Below are 17,880 nucleotides of genomic sequence, written 5' to 3' on the forward strand. Positions count from 1 at the left end.
ATGGCCAGCAGAAGGACATACCTGGTTCTGGGAGTTCTGCTGTTTGTATGGGCCGAGTTGGGCACTAAAGGCCAAGAAGAAGAAGAGGAAGAGACCTGCAGATTGATGCGCAAGTTTGATTTGAATGGATATGTGGATGCCAAAAACCATTCCATTATTATTGGAGGTCTGTTTCCTATTCACTCCAGGACCATCCCAGAAAACGAGTCTAATTTCGAGCCAGTGTCAGCCCAATGTGAAGGGTAAGCCATGTTGGAGTCTTCTCCCTCCATTCTAGGTGGTGGGCAAAGAGTGGCGGGCTGGCCTGGTCCCCAACTGGAGCCATGGGACTGTGGGAGTCAGACTAGGGGCTCATGTTTGAATACCCCAGTTTCTTTCAGGTGGGCATCAGAATCACCAAAGCTTAAAGTCAACCAGGTCTCTCCTAATTGCATGCTCACACAAGAAGGAATGGTTACCCCTGATGTGGAGTGTTGTCCTCAGAGGGGGCCAAGGCCAGCAGCTCCAGCTCCACCTCAGACTTGTCAGGCAGATAGAATCAAGGGGCACCCAGGCTGGTGAACCAGAACTCAAGACTCCAGAGCCTCCTGATGATCCATACATGCGTAATGCGTTGAGGGGCAGTGGGGCAAGAGTATGCAACATGACAGCGTAGTTGTCACTCATAAGGCCCGCATTCTCCTCTGTGAAAGCCTGCTTGGTCCAGGGACCCTGATGTTCAGGGTCAGATTCCTCCAGCTGCCACATGGACTCTGCTCTGCTGAGCTTGCCTTAAGATGACTGCACAGGAAAGAGAACCTGTGTCTTTCATGCACCTTTGCTAGTGATCAGGTGTGGAGCATGCACACATACAGAGACACATTTTGGGTGTAAAAAATTTAGGTGTAAAAAATGGCAAATATGGACCATTTCTTCCTTTTATGTTCTTTTTTGGTTCTTTCCAAATACTTCAGTCACTTTGAAATAGTCATGACCAACATAATGACATAGTTTCATGTTGGACAACTTAACCTTGTGCACAGGCGAGAACTGTTTATTGAGATAGAGCAGCGAGGAGTACAACGTTCCTGTGGGTTTGGAGAGTGTGCAAAGAAATGGGACGGGACCCGAGTGTTTATGAGGTCTGAGCAAAGAAGCAGAGGTTAATGAAAAAGCCATTAGTTCGAGGAGATGGGGGACTTTTCAGTTGTGTTCACAATGGAATAAATATATATAAGTATACATTTATTTATATGAATATAAATATACAGATAAATGGGATATTTGCCACCAGGCTCAGGTAGATTGCCCCGCATGCTCAGGCAGTCTGCACATGTCTTTGGTGGCTTGCCTGTATCTCTGTGCACCTGGGAAAGCAGGGTGGGAATCAACCCTTCACACTCCATCTTTGGTTACATAAAAAGATTGGGCCGAGAGGGGAGACTGGGGAAAGGGTCTTTCCAGCTACTTCCTGCTGGCCTGGGGGCATCGAGGAGTCACTGGGGCTGGGGTCTTCAGGGTCCAGGTCTGTGCTGGGCAGGGCAGAGCAGTGTAAGTGAAGCCTCTGGTGACCTGCAGTGATAGGATGGCCTTCATGTGCTCCCAGGTGGTGTCCTGAGTGAGGGCTGGTATCTTGTTAGAGGGAAAGATTTGAAAAAGGTGAGGGGCTGGGAAGGTGGCTCAGTGGTAGAGTGCTTGCCTTGCATGCATGAGGCCCTGGGTTTGATTCCTAAGCACCACATAAACAGAAAAAGCCTTAAGTGATGATGTGGCTCAAGTGGTAGAGCACTAGCCTTGAGCTGAAGAGCTGAGGGACAGTGCCCAGGCCCAGAGTTCAGGCCCCACAACTGGCAAAAAAGAAGAAAAAAGAAAAAAGAAAAAGGTGAGATCAGGCAAAAGGCTGACAAAGTGGCAGAAAAATACCCCCTGAGCACATGCCAGGAAAGTTCCATTTGGAGCCATTTGTGGCATATTACAGGGAAGGAAGAATCTTTATGCAACTTGATTGGGGGCAGGAAGGGAGAGTCTAGGGTTTCTGGTGTGGTTAGGGGAGAGCATGCTGGACCAATTAAGAATAACCAGTCAGAAGCTAGGGCTGTACAGGAGGAGACATGGTAGATGTCTGGGTTCCAAAGCTGGATGGCACCCAGGAAGGTACTAAGGCAAACTGTCCCGAGTCTTAGAAACAGCAGGTAGTAATGGTAAGAATGTGAGCTCCTGTCCAGTTAGGAGGAAGACAGGTATGGGCACGACAGCATGCTTATTCACTTTTTCTTTTGATCTCTGGCCCTGGTTAATTAGGAGAGGATAAGCACAAAGTGGCACTATTTGGGATTTTGCACAGTGTGTTTCATTCAACTGCCTCTGGACAGACTCTCATCACCAGGACAAGCTTAGGTCCGGGGGTGTCTGCTTCTTGTCAGTCATGGGGCTTGAACTAAAGGCCTAGGCACTGAACCTGAGCACTTCTGTTCAAGGCTAATACTCCACCACTTTGAGCTGCAGCACCACTTCCAGAATTTTGCTGGTTACTTAGAGATGAGAGTCTGACAGGGGTTTTTCTACTTGTGCTGGCTTTCAACCATGATCCCAAGATCATCCCTTATTCCCAGTTGAAGCAACAAGGCGATCAAATAGAAATATTTTTATTCTTAATTGCATTTAACACTAGGATACTAATTGAGGTTAAGACATTGTAGGTGTCATGAAGCCTTTGTAATTACAAAGGATGTAGGAGTTGTTCTTATTTTAGCCCTATATCCAAGGAGGCTTCCATATTAAACAAGGAAAAATGGCATTTGAGTTAAAAGGTGTTCATTTGAAGGACTTTGACATAAACACTTAAGTGAACTTTGGTTTACACAAACAATTACTTATAAAAAATAAGATGCTGGACTGGGAGTTTGGCTCAGTGGTAGAGTGCTTGCCTCACATGCATGAGGCCCTGGGTTCGATTCCTCAGCATGACCTAAGCAGAAAAAATCTGGAAATGGTGCTGTAGCTCAAGTGGTAGGGCACTAGCCTTGAGCTGAAGAGCTGAGGGACAGCTCCCAGGCCCAGAGTTCAGGCCCCATGACTTACCAAAAAAAAAAAAAAAAAAGAGAGAGAGGCTGATTTTATACCAGTGTACTAATTTTGACCTTATTTAAAGCACAGCCAACTTAGTTACATAACAAACTTTACACATAAGTTCTATCTTTTAAGACATATTCATATCATCTGCTACATACTCGAACCTTCTGGAGTTTGTCTTTCCATTTTGGAACAAACATTTAAGACAATTCTTCCCCAATCCTTTCTTATCCCAAGGAATCTGTTTTTTGTTTGCTCAATTCCTTTCCCAAGACTTTCTTTGCTAAGTTGGCTTTTTCTTTATGTTTCCTTATCTCCTTTCTGGTGTTCTCCATCACACCTGGTGGGAATGGGGCTGGGTCTCACTCCTTTTACTGCTTCCCTTGGTAAAGATATTTCCTTGTAACAAGCAGCACCTTGATAATTAACTCATTTGACACAAGATTTACAATCGCAATCAAGGAACAAATAATTTCAGGAAATTATCAGTACCAAAAAGTAGAAAAAGATTACTTTTTTACATCAGGATGACTGTTTTTAATGCATTACAATGAGATTACTTTGAATATGTACATATACATGCGTGTACATGCACACACACACGCTCAAAAGATGCATTTAGGTTTTAAAGAAATGAAAGTCAGCATGAAGTTTTTTGGAATTCCAATGGCAAAAGACATTTTTTCCCAGTGTATGATAGAACCACATGATCAATACTAGAAAACAGGTAACACTAAACAAAACACAAGGCAAAACTCAAAACACAAGGCAGAAGCACTTTAGTTTAACTTCTGCCAACAACAAAGAGAATTTAACAGAACCTCCATGCATACACAAACACTGATCACAAGAACAGAAAACCTTTAAGACAGTTTTGGTAATGAGGCACATTAGTATATGATTTAATCTTTGATCACCTAGAGAAATGAAGACAGTAAGCTTGGTGAAAGAATGAAGCTTGGGAAAAAAACCTACGGTGTGGCCTTTGTCTCTTCCTAGGTGTCAGTCTCTAAGGCCTGTATAGAGAAGGGGTTGGGGAAACCCCTCAAGGGAGCCTTATGCAGAAGAGTTTGCTTTAAAGGAAAAACTAAGAGTCCAAATTCTGAAGTGAGTAGACTCAGGAAAGAGAAAAGGATTGGATTATTGTCTGAGTCCCAAAGACAAAAGAAGGACTGGTTTGTTTTTTATTATGGGGTTTTCTGGTGGGAAAAGGAGAGAGAAGTAAGAGAGAGAAGCTGCCCCAGTGCGTTACCCAGCCAGCCACTGTCAGTGGTAGATTAGCGAGAGAGCCAGAGCAGAGGCCCATTTATTTAGGGTATAGAAGGGAAGAAGGTGTATTAGCCAGAGAAGGGAGTTAGGAAATGTGTAAGTTTGAAGGGGTTTATTTGGCAAGATTTATGTATGGAGAAGCACTAGGGTTAACAGTTTATCCCAGTCTTGTTTGAGCTCCAGGGTTCGTTGGGTTAACATTTTCTAAGGGTTTTGTTAGCTCTTTCTAACTTTCCTGAGGACTGGGGATGGTAGGGAATATGATTGTCTGTCTTGTGGAGTTAAAAGAGTAAGTAGTTAGTAAGAAAGAGAGAAGAGTTCCCTTATAGGGACAGAAAAGGCAGTGTCGATTGAGCAAAGCCTTGTGTATTAAGGGAAGTTTTGTGGAAGGTTGGGCATCAAGGGGGAGAAGCTCAGGGGAAGTCTCACTAAGTAGCTTCAGGTGGGAAGTTTGGGGTGGGTCCTGCTTTAGCTTTGGAGCTAAAGTAGGGCTGGTTGCGTTACCCATGAAGGCTTATGCCGGCCCCCATCTGTCAGCCACACAGGCAGACAGGCAGGCCACCTTAAATATTGTTACAAATATGATAATTCTACTTCATGTTGAAAAGAAAGCCAACCCAGTGTGGAGAGGAGACAGAAGAATGTGGTATAGAAGAACATTTTTTATGAAGAGGTCAATCAGCAATCCCGCAAGCATATACCAGGTAAAAGATACCCCCCAAACAACAAGGAAAGGTCTCTTGTGTCCATATCTTGGGGTTCATTTCACTTAGCATCATTTTATGTGGTCATATGTATATAGTTTTTAAGATTTTTTCTGCTCACCTGATAAAATTATCCTAAACGTATACTAGTTATTGCAAATGAGGGAAACCATGGGACCTATATTTCTTTGGGTCTGGCTTACTTCACTTAATATGATTTTTTCCAACTGTTTTCATTTCCTAACAAATGGGGCAGTGTCATTCTTTCTGATGGAAGCATTCTTTTAAATGTACTATACAATTTTTTTGTTTCCTTTGTATGTTCTTCCCCCTGTGGTATATCCCCGGTTGTCACTGTACTTGATTTTGGTTCCCTGCATCTTGTGTATACCTTTGTCTAATTTGGGGAAGGGAAGGGGCATAACAAAATGCTGAAACAAGGATACAGGATGACCCATTGTAACAATGAGATCCACAAGACTGTAAATTGGAACTCAACTTTAAAACTTAGGGTGGAGGAGTGGGGTTGGGGAGAAGTTAGGGAAGTTGGGGAGGGAAGGGACAGTGGGAAGGGGAACAACATTAGACAAGTTATATACTCATTCCCTTACTCAGGTAACTGTAACCCCTCTGTACAGCATCTTTTCAATAAATAAAATTTAAAAATACACCCCAAAAGGTTCATCCTAATCTGTCAATGGTCATTATGATTCATGTTGAATTTGTGCACTTCATTACATCATTGTGAAAAAATAGCAAGCTCAGACAATTGTGGAACCCGTTGACGTTTTGGCAGTATGCTGTTGTCACTCATCCGAGCTTCAAACTCCTTATAAGAGTGACTTTTGTCTTTTGCCTTATGAGAGTGATTTCCTTTCCAGGTTCAACTTTCGAGGTTTCCGCTGGATGAAGACCATGATCCACACCATCCAGGAGATCAATGAGAGGAAGGACATTTTGCCCCAGCACACTCTGGGCTATCAGATCTTTGATACATGTCGCACCGTGTCCAAAGCTATGGAGTCAACTGTGGTCATGCTCATGGGGCAGGAAGAAAACAAACCCAACATAAGAAACAGCACCGGGGCCTATCTGCTAGGAGTTATTGGATCAGGAGGCTCAGCCTTATCAATTGCCACTTCAAGACTCCTGAGCTTGTACAGATTACCTCAGGTACCTCCGAGTCCCGTGCAGGTGTTATCTTAAGGGAAACAACCAGTATGTAGGGAAGAGATGGTAAACCACAAGGTATTGAGGGAGCTACTTGTGGCCCACTTATTGGCAGAATACGGCAAGTGTGAATTTCCACCTATCGTGATGTGACGGAGACTCGTCTGTCCTTCGGTCCTGCTTTATTTGATGGAGGTGGTGGTCCAGTGATTTCCCTGTCATGGATAAATGCTTGTGTGCTCATGGATAGAATTCAGAAGATTTCCATGTTGATGTGTGCATGTATTAATTGTGAATGAATATTCATGAGCTTAACTGTTCCCATACCACTGATGTCAAATGAGACTTGGAATTAGTAAAAATGGGCACTTTCCTGGGATGTTTACATTAGAAATTATTTAAAATTCTGAGGGAGGAACACATTTTAGTATAAATAGAGGTGACAGGAAGAATGGGTTCCTAAGAAAATGTGAAAAGCTGCACCTTTCTTTAGTATTACTATTATTATTATGTAATTTACAATGAGTTTACAATTCCATAAGTCAGGTTGTGAGTACAGTGCTTCTTGGTCAGTGTCACAACTTCCATCCTTCTCCTCAGTTCCCCTCACATCCCTACCCTCCCGTTACCCAGCTCAGTTTCTACATAATGAACATTGAATATAATGACTGCATTTGCTAACCCTTCCTTCCTTCCTTCCTCCATTCCTCCTTCCCTCCCTTCATTTTGCTCTCCCCGTCCTCCCCTCAAATCATGTTTCTACTTTCAGGTATTCCTTTTGTTGAACAGGGCATGGGTGTTCAGAGGTGCTACCCCTTTGGATTCCTCCTGTATGTGTCTCCTCCATTAGTCAATTTCTTTGTGTGTAAAATATGTTATCATGCACATTTGTATTTTTTATCTACTTTCCACATATTAGGGAAAACATGAACTGTTTATCTCTGAGCCTGGCTTACTCACTTGATATGATTTTTTTTTAAGGTCCATCTACTTTCCTGCATATGACATAATATTATTCTTGCTTATGGCTGTGTAAAATTCCATTGTGTACAAACACCACATTTGCTTGATCCATTCATCCATTATCAAATATTTGGGCTGTTTCTATATTTCCATAACTTGACCACTATGAATAGTGCAGCAATAAATGTGGATATGCAAATGTCTTTACAAATGTCTTGCAAATGGAATTATTTTCCTGATTTCCCTCTACACATCATTATTTTTAGAATTTACTTTAGTATTACTATAACGGTGATATACTGAGTTACATAAGTCAGATAATAAGTACATTTCCTGTCATGTGCCGCCTCCCTCCCTCCCTCTCAGTCCCCCCTCATCTCTACCCCTGAGTTGTGTAGTTCATATTCAATACAATGTCCAGGAAGCACCACTATTGCACTTTTTCATCCTTTTCCCCTCTTGTTCTGTGCCCCCTCCCATAGACAGACAGAATGACCCATAGGTAGACAGAAAGAAAACAAAAACAATAAATCAAAAAGAGATCTCTTTGTTCCATATCTTGGAGTTAGAGTTTGTTTTGATATAAATATATAAATATATATGTGAACTTTTATATGATTATAAAGAGGAGCTAAAGGCTTTGTGCCTTTGTGTTTCTCCCCTAAGAATCCTCTTTTGGTCTCATGGTGTGTCAGTGTCTATAATCTGGTATAATTTATCTTATCTCAGTGCAATTTAGATCTAACTTCCATATATGAGGAAAAACATGAGCCATTTGTCTCTCTGAGTTTGGCTTACTTCACTTAACATCATCTGTACTAGATTCATCCATTCCCCTGCAAACTATATAGTATTCTTTCTAATGGCTGTGTATAGGTACCACATTTTTTTGATCCACTCATCTATTATTCTAGGGCATCTAGGCGTTTTCACACTCGGCTACTGTGAATAGTACAGCAATGAATATGGATGTACAAGTGTCTTTATGGTATCCTGGCTCATGATGTTCTGGGTAGATGCCCAGGAGTGGTATGGCTGGGTTGTAGGGTAGGTCTGTGTTTAGTTTTTTGAGGAACCTCCAGACTGTTGTCCAGAGTAGTTGTATTAGTTTACATTCCCTCCAACAGTGCAACAGGATTCCTTTCCCCCCATATTCCTGACAACATTTGTTGGAGTTCAAATTCATTATTTCCATCATTCTAAACGTAGAGAGATGGTACCTCAAGGTAGTTTTGATTTGTATTTCCTTTATGGCCAGGGATGATGAGCATTTCCTCATGTGTTTCATTGACACTTTTACCTCAGTTTCTGATAAGTTTCTCCTTAGCTTTTTTTGCCCATTTAGTGATTTATGAGCTATGGGAGCGGTTAGTTTCTTGAGATCCTTATATATTTGGGTATTAGGCCTTCATCTGATATAATGATGGTGAAGTTTTTCTCCCAGACTGTGGTTTGTCTTTCTAGTTTGGTAACTATGTCCTTAGCTGTGCAGAAACTTTTCATTTTGATGTAGTGCTGCTTGAAAGTCTCCTTCCTATCTGCTATGTCCCTGGGACTCTTTTCTCCCTGGACCTATGAATTCTAGTTTTCTCCTACTTTCCCTTGTAGTAATTTCAAATTTTGTGGTCTGACATTGAGGTCTTTAATCCATTTGGAGTTGATATTAGTGCATGGTGACAGAAAACCACTTCTAATTTTCTTCCTATGGATGCCCAATTTTCCCAAAATCAATTACTGAAGAGACGATCTTTTTTTTCCCACTGAGTATCATTGCCTCCCATATCAAACATCAGATAATTGTAAGTGTATGGCTTTAGTTCTGGGTCTTCCACTCTGTTCCATTCATCTTTGGGTCTATTTTTTTTATGCCAATACCAGGCTGTTTTTGTTATTATAGCTCTGTAATAGAGCTCAAGGTCTGAGATTGTGATACTACCCACATTGCTTGTTTTTGCCCAGAATTTCTTTGGTCTCTTTAAGGATTTTTGTTGTTGCATATGAATTTTTGGATTTTTTTTCTATCTTGGTAAAGAACTTTATACAGCACTTTTTCAGTATGGCCATTTTCACAATATTAATTTTACCTATCCATGAATATGCTTTACCTAACCATTCATGTTCAAAGCTCTGGAGGGCCGGGTGCTGGTGGCTAATGCCTGTAATCCTAGCTACTCAGGAGGCTGAGATCTGAGGATCGTGGTTCAAAGCCAGCCCAGGCTGGCTCTTTTTTTAAATTAATTAATTAAATTTTTATTGTGAAAATACTGTACAGAGGGATTACAATTACATGGGCAAGATAATGAGTACATTTCTTATCAAGCATTGTAGCCTTCTCCTTTGTTTCCCCTTCCCATCCCATCCTCCCTCCACTCCATGAGACTCTTATCCCCAGTAAACCACTAGAAAACCAGAAGTGGCACTGTGGCTCAAGCGGTAGAGCACTCGCCTTGAGCTGAAGAGCACAGGGACAGCACTCAAGCCCAGAGTTCAAGTCACATGACCGACCAAAAAAAAAAAAAAAAAGCTCTGGAGAAGCTTAAATTTGAAGGAACGTACCTCAAAATAATAAAGGCTATATATGACAGACCAACAACCAACATAATAATCAACAGTGAAAAACTAAAACCATTTCCTCTAAAATCAGGAATAAGGCAAGATGGCCATTCTCTCTTATGGAAGGTCTTTCTATTTTTTTCTTTTCTTTTCTTTTTCTTTTTTTTCTTTTTGTCAGTCGTGGGGCTTAAACTCTGGGCCTGGGAGCTGTCTCTGTGCTCTTCAGCTCAAGGCAAGCGCTCTTCTGCTTGAGCCACAGCAGCACTTCTGGTTTTCTAGTGGTTTATTGGAGATCAGAGTCTCAGACTTTCCTGCCCAGGCTGCTTTGAACCATGATCCTAAGATCTCAGTCTTCTGAGTAGTGTGAGCCACCAGCTCCCTGCCCTTTTTATTTTTTGATGTTACCTTTGGTTTCTTTCTTCAATGCAGTTCTGGAGTTCCTAGCCTCAGCTATAAGGTAAGAAAAATACATAAAGGAGATTCAAACAGAGAAAGAAGGCAAGCTATCTCTATTTGTAGGTAACTATATATATATATTCTCCCAAATGACTCCAATCCTTAAGTCCTAGAGCAGATCAATAACTTTGGCAAAGGAACAAGACACAAAATCAACCCATGGAAATCAGTAGCCTTGCTGGACACCAACACTGTATAAACTAAGAGGGAAATCAGGGAAACAACTCCATTTGCCGTAGCCTAAAAAAAATAGAATTCCTGGGAAAAAACCTAAACAAGGAAGCAAAGATCTGTATAGTAAAAAGTATATTTTGTGTTATCTGCAAATAGAGATAGTTTGCTGCCTTTCCCTGTATCTCCTTTATGTCTGTCATACATAGCCTTTATTATTTTGAGGTATGTTCCTTCTATTTTAAGTTTTTCCAGAGCTTTTAACATGACTGGATATTGGTTTTTGTCAAAAGATTTTCTACATCTATTGAGATGATCACGTGGTCCATGTATTTGGCTTTGTGGATATGGTTTATTAAGTTTACTGATTATGCATGTTAAACCAACCTCAAATCTCTGGGGATTTGAGCTCAAATAATCATAATGTAGGATTTTTTAATTACTTGCTGAATTCTGGTGGCTATTATTTTATTGCTGGGCTTTGCATCTGTGTTCATTGGAGAGATTGCTCTATAGTTCTCTTTTTTCCCTGAAACCCTACCTGGTTTTGGGATGAATGAGATGCTGGCTTTATGGAATGAGTTTGGAATTTGTCCTCCTCTTTTTAATTCACAGAAAAGTTTGAATATTATTGGTGCTACGTACATTATTCAGCATGAATCCATTGGGATCTGGGTTTCTCCTTGTTGGAAGATTGTTTCCTTAATCTCATTGCATGATGTGGGCCTTTTTGATTGGTTTATATGTTCTTGGTTAAGCTTAGGCAGATTGTATGTCTCTAAGAAATTTATTTATTTCTACTTGTTTTTCCATCTTATTTGAGTATAGGTTTTGAACGTAGTCTTCATGTTGATTTGGGTCTCTTGATGTTTGTTGGAATGTTTCCTTTGGCGTCTTGCATTTTGTTGATTTGAATCTCTTCTTTTGTCATCAGTCTAGCTACTGCTGCTCTGTCAATTTTATTGATTTTTTTCAAAGAACCAGGTTTTGATTTTATTGATTTAATGTACAGTTTTTTTTCTATTTCATAATTTCTGTTGTAATCTTTGCTACTTCTCCCCATATAGTAGTTTTGGGTTTGGGTCATCCATGTTTTTCCAGAAGCTTTAGTTGCATCATGAGGTTTTTTTTCCTTGAGTTGTTTCTGTTTGCTTTTATGTGTGCAATTTCCAGTGATGAGCTTTCCCCTCAGCACTGATTTTACCGTATCCCAGAGGTTCTAATGTGATATGTTTTCATTTTCATTGAATTGCAAGAACTTTCTAATGTCTTCAGTGACATATGTGTTGTTCAGCCTCCCATGTGGAGACTCTCCTATATCGTTGGCTGTTTTCTGCACCATGCTTTGTTGTGAAGAACTACTTTAAACCCACTGGGGTCAGATAGGATGCAACAGGTTACCTGGATCCCTTTGCATTTGCTTAGGCTCATTGTGTGTCCTGTGATCAGATCAGCTTCTGGGAATACTATGAATTGGGTGTTGTTGGATAAAATTCCCTGTAAATAGCTATTAAGCCCTTTTGGGTGGTGGTGTCATTTAATTCAGAGCCTTCCTTGCTTATCTTTTGTTTGGTTCACCTGCCCTTGGGTAAGAATGGAGTTTTAAAGTCTATTCTATTATTGTGTTGGGGTCTTCCCATGTTCTATAAGGCCAGGAGTGCTTCTGGAATGCATGTAGGTGCTCCATTGTTTGGTGCATAAATATTAACCACTGTGATCCACCTTTCTCATCATTCCTTTATTAATACGTAATGACTTTCCTTGTCTCTTTGCACTGATTTTAATGAAAAGTCTATTTTATCAGATACCAATATAGCTACTCCTGCTTTCTTGCAAGATACAATTACAGGAAAGATCTTTTTCCATCCCTTCACTTGGAAATTGTGTTTATCTTTGAAAGTGAGATGTGTTTCATGGAGACAACAAATGGTTGGATCTTGTTTCTTTGGTCCTGACTGCTTCATTACATCTTTTTATTAGAAAATTGAGCCCATTGATATTTAAGGTTCTTGGTGTGAGATAAGCCATGTCAGCTGTGTTTGTGTTGCTTGCTTCTTTATTCCTCCTATTTTACTATTCTAATCCTCTAGTGATATATGTGTGTGTGTGTGTGTGTGTGTGTGTGTGTATTGCTGCTTATTTGTTTGATATTGATTGTCTTCGCTGATAACATGTGTTCCTGTAAGATCGTTTGTAGTGCTAGTTTAGTGTTCATGAATTCCTGTAGTTTTCGTTTATCTTAACTTTCTTCATCTTTTGAGAATGACGACTTCACTGTGTACTGGTTTAGATGATAGTTGTTGTCATTCAGATATTGAATTCTATCTCTCTAGGCTTTCCTTGCATTTAGAGTTTGTGTTGAGAAATCTGTGTTTATTCTTCTTTCTGTTGTAATAAAGTTTCCTCTTTGATTTTGCTGCCTTTAACATTAATTTCTTATTTTCTAAATCCAGAGGTTTTACTATGTGTCTGGAAGTGTTTCTTGTCGAGTCATGTCTGAGTGGAGTTCTGCCATGCCTCTCTCACATGGCTGAGATTCTCTTTCTTGAAATTAGCATAGTTTTCTGTTATTATTATTATTTTTTTGGGTCCAGTCGTGGGGCCTGAACTCTGGGCCTGGGCGCTGTCCCTCAGCTGCTCAGCTCAAGGCGAGCGCTCTACCACTTGAGCCACAGCGCCACTTCCGGCTTTTTTCTTTTTGTTTATGTGGGGCTGAGGAATCGAAACCAGGGCCTCGAGCATGCAAGGCAAGCGCTCTACCACTGAGCCACCTTCCCAGCCCCTCTGTTATTATTTTTTAAGCATTTAGTTTCTAATTCCTCTTCAGTGGTTATTCAAATTACATATAGTTTTGATCTTTTGGCAAAGGCCAGTCCTTCTTGAATGACCCGTTAGCATGTTCTGAGTAGTTTTTCAATTTTTTTGACATTGGTTCAAATTCATCTCCTTTATCACCAACCCTTGATACCATATTTTCAACTTCTTTTATTGTATTGCCTATGCTTTCAACTGCGTTTTGTAATAGAGAACTAGAGCTCTTCATGCTTTCCAGATCTTTACTGATATCATTTCACATGTTCCACATTTTCTTATGTGTCTAACTTCTCTTGGTATTCTAGATTTTCAAGAATCTGCTTTTATTTCATCAGCCATTTTTGAGTCAGAGGTCATTTTATTATTTCATTGTTGAATATGTTTTGTTATCTGGGAGTGTTACATTCCTTTGATATCTTATATTTCTTGTATTTCTGTGATGGGTTTTACCCATCAGAAGACATTTTTAGTACAGACTTTCAGGAAACTGAAAGTTACTGGTTACTATTATTTTAAAGTAACTGTTACTTTAATGACTTAGCATTTCTTTCTTTCCTTCTTTCCTTCTTTCTTTCTTTCCTTCCTTCCTTCCTTCCTTCCTTCCTTCCTTCCTTCCTTCCTTCCTTCCTTCCTTTTTCTTCTTGCTGGTACTGGGGATTAAACTAAGCTAGCACTGTCCCTGAGCTTCTTTTGCTCAAGGCAAGCACTCTACCACTTGAGCCACTAAACCACTTCTGGCTTTTTTTTTTTTTTTAGTAGTTTATTGGAGAAAAGAATCTCACAGACTTTTCTGCTCATGCTGGCTTCAAACCACAGTTCTCAGATCTCTGCTTCTTGAGTAGCTAGGATGACAGGTGTGAGCCACCAGCACCTGGTGATTCTTAGCCTTTCTTATTTTTTACTCTCTTAAATTCTCCTATATTGTTGTTGATTTTTGAGGGTGGTGAGTTGCCTTGTTTATTCATGGATTTTGTTATTATTCACTGTGACTTGCATATCTGGGTTCAGAACTTGTGAGGCTGTTGGGTGTAGGCCCAGGAGTGAGGGTGTGGGGTATGGGGTGTGGAGTGTGGTAGTGTGGAGTTTCACTGCATTTCATGCTGGTGTGGTCAGCCTTGCCTCCTTCTAGAGTCTTCTGTCACCCCACTCTGAGTTTTCTGTGGGAAAAAACATGGAGGTCCTTGGATGGTGGACACTGGGGCCTGCACCAAATGGTGAGTGCCATTTGTATCAGTGCATCTGTCTTTTTCCAGGCCTTTGGGCTCTCAAATTTGAGGTTGTAGATAGATTTCTCTCCAGGTGTGGTGGGTCCACAGAACCCAGGAGCAGAAAAGTCAATAACAACAAAAGAAGAGGAAAAAAGAGTGGCTGTCTGGTATTTTTCATTGAGATTCAGAAGATGTTTAAGTTTGTTTGGTTTTTTTCTTTCGTCTTTAGAAGTCTGAAGCTTCAATACCTTGGGTTGGTATCATACCCTTGCTGTGTGTCTTCTGGTTCTTTTCTCCTGAGCTGGATTTCCCTGCCAACTCTCTGTACTTCTGTTTGCTCAGAGGTAACTCTGACCCTTTCTGTCACCATCCAGGAATCTTCTTCTGCACATTTACTTCTGATGGGTTTTTCGGATCATTAAAATAAAAGCAGTCAGAACTTACTAATGTTATTAATGTGAATAATGTATGACTTTATTTATGGTACTGATGAAATAGGAGTATTGTATACCTAGTATTTGTGTTTTGTATATGTCTCTTTGATTCTTGGTACTGAACCTGAGAACTTAAACACGGTAGGCAAGTGCCTTAACAATGAGCTCCTCTATTATGCAAATTTGACATAGACAGGAAATACATACAGAGCTAGTGCAAATCTTGGCTTAGTCACTAGACTCATTAAGCAACAAGCCCAAATCTTGATGTTGTAAAATCCATCTTCCACCAAAGACCGACAGTGATTCATATATAATCTAGAAACTTCTAGTTAGTTTTTCTCCTTTAAATCTTTGCAGTAATCTCAGAGATGTAAATAAACTTTCATATCACTTATATCACTTACTAAATAGAACAATATGAAAATATAGATCATGATCCTACTCTTTGTAGGAAAGCTAATTCCCAGAAGTTATAAACAGCTTAGTACCTAAGGTATTTTCTTGGAAAATTATTTGGTATTTGGAAAAGTGGTATGCTTGATTCTTAAACAAGCCATTCACTACATAGCAATCTATGCATTTTGCTTTTTTTTTTTTTTTTTTTTTTTGAAGGGTCTGGTCATGGGGACTGAACTCTGGGCCTGGGCGCTGTCCTACAGCTCTTCAGCTCAAGGCTAGCACTCTACCGCTTGAGCCACAGCGCCACTTCTGGCTTTTTTCTTTTTGCTTATGTGGTGCTGAGGAATCGAACCCAGGGCCTCATGCATGCAAGGCAAACGCTCTACCACTGAGCCATCTTCCCAGCCCCTATGCATTTTGCTTTTTTTGTGGTATTTTTTTTTGGTTGCTCATGTGACTTGAACTCTGGGTCTGGGCACTGTCCCTCAGCTCTTCAGCTCAAGGTGAACACTCTACCACTTGAGCCACAGCGCCACTTCTAGTTTTCAGGTGATTAATTAGAGATAAGAGTCTCATGGACTTTCTTGCCTGGGCTGACTTTGAACCTCAATCCTCAGATCTCAGCCTCCTGAGTAACTAGGATTATTGGAGTAAGCCACCGGTGCCTGGCTCCTTTTGTGTAGTTTTAATGAAGAATGTAAGCATCACTCTATGGAACAAGGATAAGAGAAGAAGCAGAGAAAAAGAATGTAGGACAACTCTGAAATTCATGAAGGAAGCAGCAGGACTCTCTGGAATTATAATTCAGAAGGAGGTGGCTTGTTAGAAAGGTGGAAGGATGAGGGAGGGATGTTCTTCATGGTGGTGTCAGTGAAGGGGAGGGAAAGTTCCCACAGAGATTTGATCTCCACTCATGTTTCAAAGCATGGGGAATACATGCAAGGACCCCTGGCCACATGAGGATATACAATATCTCCTATTTACATAGATGTGAGTATTACAAGAAGGTGTCTTGGGTCTTGCTTGTACAATATGGCTTGGATTTGAGGCTGAGATGGAAGTTCCTATCACCTTTCCTAAGCTAAATCTGAGGACATACACACCAAGAAGTCCCACTAGAGGGAAACAAAGCAGAGAGAGCAGGAAGAAAGGAATGGAAGGGGACTTTAGAGAAACTAAAGGGAAGAGGCAGGAAAGGAGGGAGAGAGGGAAAAAAGTAAATAGAGATACAAACATTGGGCCTCCCAAATGGATTGTGAGTCAGATTCTCCCATCATTCACAGGAAGACACGTTGGGTGTGAGCATAGGCCATAATGCTTCACTAAGAAAAGCCGGGTTTTCTCAAGAAGAATGCAAGAAAAGGCAGGTGAACACAAGTCAGAAAAAGAGAGCACTAAGTGTTCTAGTCTTAATAATGACAACGTCTGAGCCCTTAAGTTTGAACAAGAATGGACTGGGCTAGCAAAACTTTTCCTACAATGTAGGCTCTTCCTAAATAGAAAAAGGAGTAGAAGTTCCTCTGGTAAGGAACAATGAGCGAGACATGAAAAAACTCTTAACTTCCTCCCTCTTAATAACTACTTTGGAAATTGCGTTCTTGAAGGCGTGCCTTTGCTATCCAATAACTGCATGGTTATTTTCAATTGTAGATGGGCTATGCCTCTACCACCGCACTTCTGAGTGATGACATTGAGTTTTCAACTTATTTCCGCACAATAGCAAGTGATAAAATCCAGGCCCACGCGATGGTCAAACTAGTCCAGCACTTTGGCTGGGTGTGGGTGGGCACCATCGCATCTGATGATGATTATGGAAAATATGGAGTAAAGGAGTTTAAAGGAAACTTAGAGGGGCTCAACATCTGCATTGCGTTCTCTGAAACCATCCCCAAAGTCTATTCCAATGAGAAAATGCAAAAGGCTGTGAATGCTATTAAAGGCTCTTCTGCCAAAGTCATCGTGCTGTATGCCTCTGATCTAGACCTCAGTCCCTTCGTGCTGGAGATGGTGTACCACAACATAACAGACAGGACATGGATAGCGAGCGAAGCATGGATCACCTCGGCCCTCTTGGCAAAGCCTGAATACTTCCCCTATTTTGGTGGAAGTATTGGGTTTGCAGTGCCAAGAAGTGACATCCCAGGGTTGAAAGACTTTCTTTACGACGTGCATCCCAGCAAGGATCCAAATGACGTCCTGACCATTGAATTCTGGCAGACAGCATTTAACTGTACTTGGCCCAATAGCAGTGTTCCTTATAATCTGGACCACCGAGTGAATATGACCGGGAAAGCGGACCGACTGGAGGCCACATCTGATCGGTTGTGTACTGGAGAGGAGAGGCTGGAAGATCTTAAAAATACCTACCTGGATGTGTCTCAGCTGAGAATCACAAACAACGTCAGACAGGCTGTGTACGCCCTGGCTTACATCCTGCAGTATCTTAGCAAGTGTAAGGCTGGAATTCCACCAGCAGCTAACAGTAGATGTTCCGAATTAAAAACCATTGAACCCTGGTCTGTAAGTATTGCATGATCTCACGATAGCTTAAAAAGTATTAGAATTCAAGGTGTTACATTACCTCTTTGCCCTTGTACTTAGTAGACAGAAATGAAAAGAAAAAGTGTTCCTAAGTGATCCTGACAGAAGAGTCGCTCTGTTATATACTCACAGGTGGATCCTACG

At 40.9% G+C, this 17,880-nt stretch overlaps 1 protein-coding gene across 1 annotated transcript; it reads left to right on the forward strand.

Moving 5' to 3' along the window:
- Positions 1-17,647, forward strand: LOC138837100 (vomeronasal type-2 receptor 1-like; the record flags this gene model as incomplete). The annotated part of the gene is made up of 3 exons (XM_070035891.1): positions 1-242; positions 5,906-6,197; positions 16,846-17,647. Coding segments are annotated over exons 1-3 (1,336 nt in total), but the record flags the coding sequence as incomplete, so codon positions are not given.
- Positions 17,648-17,880: the final 233 nt, after the last annotated feature.

Source organism: Dipodomys merriami, unplaced genomic scaffold (assembly GCF_024711535.1).
Source record: "Dipodomys merriami isolate MVZ:Mamm:240054 unplaced genomic scaffold, mDipMer1.0.p SCAF_261, whole genome shotgun sequence".
Lineage (NCBI taxonomy): Eukaryota > Metazoa > Chordata > Mammalia > Rodentia > Heteromyidae > Dipodomys > Dipodomys merriami.